Source organism: Equus quagga, unplaced genomic scaffold (genome assembly GCF_021613505.1).
Source record: "Equus quagga isolate Etosha38 unplaced genomic scaffold, UCLA_HA_Equagga_1.0 73442_RagTag, whole genome shotgun sequence".
In the NCBI taxonomy this organism is placed as follows: domain Eukaryota; kingdom Metazoa; phylum Chordata; class Mammalia; order Perissodactyla; family Equidae; genus Equus; species Equus quagga.
The window spans coordinates 1,822,320-1,829,843 of record NW_025802777.1 but is presented as its reverse complement, the minus strand read 5'-3'; the positions used below and the strand labels follow the sequence as shown (position 1 = coordinate 1,829,843).

Below are 7,524 nucleotides of genomic sequence, written 5' to 3'. Positions count from 1 at the left end.
CCCAGATGGGCTAAACCTAAAAAGATAGGCGATATCAAGTGTGGACAAGGACGTAGAGCTGCCGAAACTCTCATCTACTGCCGGCGGGAGGGCAAATTGGAACAAATTCTTTGTAAGACTGCTTGGCAGTTTCTGACGAAGTATGCACGTATCCTATGACCCCCAAATCCCTCTCCTGGATGTGTACCTAACAGAAACGCATACATCAGGCACTGAAAGACACATCCAAGAACGTCCCCAGGAGCAGAACAACTGCAAGCCACCCAAATGTACACCATCAGAAAAATGAAGAAATAAATGATGGTGCCTTTATCTGACAGACACCCACACAGCGATACAGTGAACGAACCGCGGCTACAAGCGATAATGCGGACAAATTTCACACGCATGACTTTGGACAAAAGAAACCAGACATGAAAGAGTACATGTTATGTGGCTCTATTTATATAAGTTTCCAAAACAGGCAAAATTAACGTACAAGTGAGGACAGCGTTACCTTTTGCGGGAAGAGAGGAGATAACTGGGAAGCTGGGCAGGCGCTGGCAGCAAGCGTGCTTCCGGGGTTCTGGGGATGTTCTGGAGAAGAGCCTCTCACCCCTGACGCTGTCGACATTTGGGGCTGGATCTTTCTTTGCTCTCATGTGCACTGCAGTGTTCCTGGCCTCGACCCCCTGGATGCCAGTAGCAAACACCCCCTCCAGCTGTGATAACCAAACACGTTTCCAGACAGTGCCAGTGGTCCCTAGGGATGAAGGCCAATATTCCCCTGGCTGAGGGCCACTGTTTAATTGTCAGTCCTGGGAGAGTGAGGCGTGTGCGCTCACTTTATGAAGATGCATTGAGCTGTATACATATGATTTGTCAACTTTTCTGCATGCACATTAAACTTAAAAGTTTTTAAAATCGAAAAAAAAGTTAATGAATAACTAAAGGAACCAAAAATTTCAGAGTTAGCAGGGAAAATAGATACAGTGTCGTTTAATGTCTTGTTTGCAGGTAAGGAGACTGAGATCCCGGGTCACTTGGGGTTCTGTGGCCAGTGGGACCCAGTAGGGAATGCTCGCCCCCTGTTCCACTCTCCCCCGTCCTGCCCCCTCACTCTCCCTCTCACTTGCTCCCAAATGCAGCCCAAGTCAGCGCAACGGCAGATGCCACGCAGGGACGTGGCTGGACTCCGGAACCCAAACCCCGCTGTGGAAGCGGGGTTGGTGGATATTGCACCCCGGCACCCCACAGAGAAAATTTTGAAAACCAGTATCTCTGCAAACAGGATATTAGCTTTTGTTAGAAAGATCAAAAACGGCTTGAGGTTTCTCTTCACAGCCTCAGCCTCTCTTGCCTCCCCTCTGGCTTTATCTGCTCATTTCAGTCTGCAGGCAGGAAGAGATGGCAGCCGGGGAGACTCAGCTCTACGCTAAGGTCTCCAACAAGCTCAAGGGCCGCAGCACCCCCTCCCTCCTGGACTCCCTTCTGGGGATGGGCTTCCCCGCACACACCGTGTGAGTACTGCCCCGGCTGCGCGCGCCCCGAGACCCCAGACCTGGCCCTTCGGAGGGTGCGCTGTAAAGCTGCGAGCGGCTCAGAGCTCTCGCTTCCTGTCAAAGGGGTCCACCAGGACTAGATACTGTCTCAGAATAAGGCCCTTCTCTGCTTTTTATAAGTGGCAGGATCTTTGCCTTTCAAGGACAGAACTCGGCTGGCTGGCTGATGTGGGGGGACACTGAAATTGGTGAAAATTAAAGCCATGTGTTACCGCGGCAGCCCCATTTTTCAGGGTTTGGAGGAGCTTGGGGCCTATAGTGACGCTGAGACGACCATTTCAAACTCTAATTTGAAAAGGTCCCGAAGCCCAGTGAATCTCTCCTGCTGGGACCTGTTGAAATGAGGCTGTGTTTCTGAACAGGGCAGGAAGCCCATGCGTCCTTAGGGAAAAAGCTCTTGAACGTCTGAAAATGAAACAAAATGATAAAGAAACTACCGGAAGAGTGTCAGCATGATCTCACGTACCCAAGGAAAGGGTCCACATGTAGAAAATTATGATCTTAGGCCTTACCCCTCCCAGAGAGGGAAGAAATCCCCCCAAAGCAGTGAGCTGTGATGCTGACCCCGGGTCCCAGCTTCCCTGGGAAACCGGTTCCCTAGTTCTGGTCCTTTTCACACGCTTATTCATATGGGAAAATACAGCAGAAGTCCCCTGAGGTGACCTTGGATTTGAGAGGGGGCAAACTGTCCTTAAACATTGTAACAAAATCCTGACCAAATTGGGTGAAATAACTTTGAAGCTAGACCCCTTCCTCCTCCAACCCAAATCAGGATTTTTGTCATCACCACTGTGCTCATAACAATCCGGAGTCTGTGGAATGGGGAACAGAGCCAAGCCTGAGCAGAGGGCCTGCCGTGTGCTGGACCAGCCCTGGGCACCTTCCATCAGGTGCAGACGGGGACACTGAGGCCAGAGAGGGCACATAGTGGTCGGGCAGGACTGGAACCCCCTTCTCAGCGCCTCTGGAGCCCACGCTTTATTACACTAGTGAAGCTGCAGCGTGGAGCCATCCTCAAAATTCCCTCTGGCTGAAACCTGGGCCATCTGTTGGGGGTGGAGAAGCCTGTTGAAACCTCTGCTCAGGCTGGAGCGCCCCAGGTGCCAAGGCCTCCCTGTTGAACCCCTCCAGGCGCCCGCATCCCATCACGTCCCTCCCCAGCTCCAGCTGTTTCTGGGCTGACTTCCTGAAGGCAGCTCCTCAGCTACGCTCCATTCTGCTCAGTTTGGAGGCTCAGCTCAGTTCCATTCAATGTATCTACGTCCGGTTACAAGGATGAGTAAGATGCATTCAGGCCTCAGGGACCTCATGGTCTGGGAGAGAAATCAAAAGGACTCAAGTTCGTCAAGACGAGAAGCGCGGTGACCACGAGTGTGGCCGGGAACACAGGAGCCCAGCACGTCCACCCTGCCTGGGCGACATGGGGAGGGCTTCCTGGAGGAGGGCGGTGTGAGCATCAGGGAAGAACCAGGACCACATCTCTAAGGGCAAGTCGGCACAGGGCCGAATTTTGGTGGGGGTGTGGGGCAGGGCGCCTGTGTAAGCTGGGATCTGACTCATCAGGGCCGACTCGAGGATCCATGAGCGGGCCTGCTTGGCTGTGGTGCAGGGCGAGTGGGGGAAGATGGAGGGGATAGGGTTCCAGGTTGGCAGGACCTCAGGGCACAGGCCCTTGGACTCGGTGCCGAGGGCTGCAGGTGGGGAGCCCCAGAAGGAAAATGAGCGAGGGGCAGGGAGGATGTGAACAGGTCTGCATTTTCAAAACCACAGCGATGCCCCTTGGAGGATGGAGGCCTGGACACTCAAGCTGCTGGCCGGGAAGTCTAGCAGCCCAGCCCCTTGTGGCGGGATCCTTGAAGGTCCGACAGGCTGTTGGGCGCCCCTGCTTCTCTCAGCCTCTCCCGGAGAATGGAAGGCAGGTTCTAAATACTCCTTGCATTCTGCTCTCCTACAGGCTAAAGGCATTGGCAGCTACTGGAAGAAAGACAGTGGAAGAGGCATCGGACTGGTGAGTGGGCTGGCTTTGCAGGCGTGGAGAGCATCTGGATGGAAACACCCCTGCTTTGAGGGCGTGCAGGGTGGACACTGGGAAGTGCCCAGTACACTCTGGGCGGGGTGGGGCGGCCACCTCCATGCCTCCCCATCTAGCACCAAGGGAAAGGAATAAAGAGCCTGCATTTAAAATGCAAAACAAAAGAGAAGGAACTATGAACCAGCTGTTCCTCACTTAAAAATCTGATTTAATCCAAACGTGACTGTCAAAGAAGGAAAAAATTCGTGTGATTTGCTGTGTAAAGAGGGCAGAGCCATTCTTGCTGATGTAAGATAGAGATCGCCACTCTCTGGGGCTACATCTGATGGGGAGAGAATTTACTGGAGGTTGTGAATGTCCCCTAAGCCACGGTGCACAGTAACGGGGGTGGGGGTGGGGCTGCCTGGTGGCTGGGGGGGACCGGCTGAGGAGCTCAGGGTTCAGGGAGGCGCCGCCATCCGCCAGCAACGCGACTGTGCAAGCCACCCGCTGCTATGGGTTGCGGTTTTCTGCTTCAGGAATCAAAGAGAGGGCACCCCCGTTTCTAAACGTGGTCCCGCCTGAATGTGCCATGATGCCATGGTTCTGCTCACAGCTGGGAAGTTCCCCCACGCTCTGCCCCGGAAAAACCACAGTGAAAATCAAACAATAAAAACCAGGTCCTGCCAGGCTGGGATGTCCTCCCCAGGGCACGGTGGCAAACACTGATAGTGGGTCTCCGAGCGTCCAGCGTGTCCTTCTCCAGAAGCTCTAGGCGGAGGGTAAACTATGTGCCCTAACTATGGGACAGGGGGAGACGCCCAGGACCCTCTGGGCTAAGGAACTCTAAAGCCAGTTACCAAATTTGAATTAAAACCCGAACACACTGCTGTGAGGGCTGCAGTCGGTCCCTGCTGGTTACCCCTCAGCCAATAAGACTAGCAGACCAGCCAAGGAACAGGGAGACCTGGGGGTCCCCCAGACTCAGCCAAGAGTGGGCCGACCTCTCTGCCCACCAGGGAGGTGCAAGTTAACACGTTAACGTGCTATTGAAAACAAAGGGCAGCTTCAAGTACCACAGAGGGGGAGGGGAGGGTGCATTCTCACTTTTGTGGTTACAATCTAGAGTGACGATCAACATTGAAACTGTGTGGAGCCACCTGCCCGGCAGTTCCAGGTCTAAGCACATTCTCTGCAGGAATACAAAGGGCCTAAAAAAATGTGCAAAGTTCTTGATTACCGTGTTACAAAGTTTACAAGAAAGAAAACAGTTGAAATGTCCGTCGATGGAGTGGATGAATGAAATATTGCATAGGTAGATGATGGAAGGTTACACAGCCCTTAGAATGTTCACTCTGGCAGACTTCACTAGACGCGTATGTGTGAACACAGGTCAATCGCAGAAACACATTGTGGAGTGAAAAATGCAAGTTGCAAAATAATGTAACGATAGCTTATGATTTATATAAAACGCACACAAGGGCTATGTACAGATTTGTTACTTAAACGTCTAGAAGAAAATAAATCAGATCAACAACTGAGGTTGCCTCTAGAAAGGGCAAGAGAGCCAGGATGAAGAGCGGAGACCTTCCTCCACTGGGATTTTTTCATTACGAAGGAGAATGTATTTGCGAACAGCTAATGTTTTCCCAAGTGGTTGCATGGTGTTTTTCAAACTTAGCATTACATCGTACGCACTTCCCTGAGGCACTAAAATCATTCAAACCCCAAATTCCTAATGAATAGATGATAAATAAATTTACCAGCATTTATCTACTTTTTCCTTCTTTCCGATTATAAATAACTGCAATAAATATTCTATACACACAGTTTTATCTATACTTTTTGCTTTTCCCTTCAGATAAATTTCTGGGAGCAGAATTATTAGTTCTGGCGGGATGGGCACTTCAGGGGTCCTCATGCACATTGGCAAATTGCTTTATCCAAAGGTTGCACAAATTCGTCCTTAAGTCTCACTGCACCTATGACACAATTGAGCATAACATTTGTCTTTTGAAAAGTGTTTCATTAATTTGACAACAACAAAAATGGTGTCTCATGGTTGTCTTAATTTTCATTTTTATTATTAGTGAGAATGAACTTGTATTTTGGATTCGTATATCCTTTCTCCCTGTATTTAAAATAACTTTCTGAATCGAAAGAAAATAGAACGGCCACCTAAATTTTGTCTAGCTTTTTTGTGGTTTTGATTTTTACATTTAATTCAAAGTTGGAGATAAAATTAAAATGTGAATTTTTTTGACAAAATTTTCAACACTAAGGAGACGGTTGGACCACAAAGGTCATTTGAAGACCAGATTTTGAGTTTTACTGTCACTTTTCTCGGCCTGTGGTTTGGGAATCACACTGACCCGGGTCTGAGAGCTGGGCGGACACTGCCTTCTCCACAGCCCCTTGCTCCGTGTCTCACGCAGTTATTTTGGCCTGTTATTCGGAGTTGCTGTTGTTGCTGTCGTCTGTCCTCTGTGGGGAAAGAATCTTCGTCATGACACAGGGTGAAAGTGGCCCGTTTTCCGTTGCAGGCTGCACTGTCATTGCAATGACCCCTCTCTAGACGACCCCATCCCCCAGGAGTACGCTCTTTTCCTCTGTCCCACCGGGTCCCTGCTGGAAAAACTTCAGGAGTTCTGGAGAGAAAGCAAGCGTCAATGCACAAAGAACAGAGCTCATGAGGTCTTCCCTCACATAACGCTCTGTGACTTCTTCACGGTGAGTCAGCCCCTACGTGCCTTTAATGCTCATGAACACGGCAGCTGAGGTCACAGTCTGTGATAGCTAGCCACATGATTTATTTCCACGGGGTGGTCCACAACCATAGTATTGGCAGGCCTCTTTGTGTGAAATATCCTTTACTTTCCTCCTCACCTTCATCTGGTCAACTCCTATTCATACTTCAGAACCCAATTCATTTATCCTCTCCCTTTTTAAATTCTTCTTCAGCTCCCCGGGGAGAAGAGGCTGCTGCCCTCTGTGCTCCCACCATCTTTTTATTTATATTTCTAGCAGTACTTTACGTGTTGGGTGACAATGACAATATGTCTGGTGCAGCTCTGCATCCTCACTGGACTGACCCCCTCAAGGGAAGGTGGATGCTCTGCTCATCTTGTAACCCCAGAGCTACCACAGCGCCCAAGACAGAGAAGGTGCTTTAGAAAGAAATGTGTAACGGACCAACTGAAGAACGGGGGATTGTTGACCTGTCACAAGGGCAGGCCTTTTCCCTGCCTTGGGGACCAACCCTCTGACTTAGAAACTGGTCGAATAGGCAGCTCCCTGGGGCCTGGGAAGGTGAGAGGGACCGGGGCTGCTCAAAAGACAAGGAGACGTGGGAATGAGGGAGGCAGGAGCAGACACGGCTTCCTCTGAGCTCCCCACCAGAGAAATGTGGGAGGGCACCCGGCCTGGCCTGCCTCTGCTGTCAGCGAACTCTAAGGGTTCCCCCTGTTTCAAGGGTCCCACCAGGGCCCAAGCAATCCCCCCACTCCAGTCTCCACAGCACGCAGGGGAAGGGGACGCAAACCCCCACAGGGAAGGTTTCCAGAAGATACGCCAGGGGAAGCAGCGCCTTCTGGAAGCTTTGATGAGCATGGCTGTCTGCTTCCGGCTGAGGCGCGGCATTGCGGGGGAAGATTCCCAGGACACAGGACTTTGGTGCTAAAACCAGGAAAGTCCTGGGCAAACCAGGGTGAATTGGTTGCCCTCCTTTACAGGTGATGGCATTTCTCACAATCAGCCTTTCTGGCTTGTCCTCGGGGCTCGTCAGGGAAAGGAAAGGAGCCACACCCAGCAATGAACATGACCTTAGAAATGACACGCTCGGTGACGGCAGAGAGAGCAGAACTGGGCTTCCACTCCTTCCCCCAACCCAGCACTCACCTCACAAATGGAAACACACACAGAGACATACCCACACAGAGACACAGATATGTACACACACAGAGACACACAGAC

The 7,524-nt window shown here is 51.1% G+C and overlaps 1 protein-coding gene across 1 annotated transcript in view; it reads left to right on the top strand.

Moving 5' to 3' along the window:
- Nucleotides 1-1,386: 1,386 nt before the first annotated feature.
- UBASH3A (ubiquitin associated and SH3 domain containing A) overlaps nt 1,387-7,524 on the top strand; it is a 42,685-nt gene continuing 36,547 nt past the window's right edge. The window contains exons 1-3 of the mRNA XM_046651627.1: nt 1,387-1,499; nt 3,496-3,549; nt 6,096-6,282. Of these exons, the coding sequence (XP_046507583.1) occupies nt 1,387-1,499; nt 3,496-3,549; nt 6,096-6,282 (354 nt within the window). The remainder of the gene's footprint in view (nt 1,500-3,495; nt 3,550-6,095; nt 6,283-7,524) is intronic.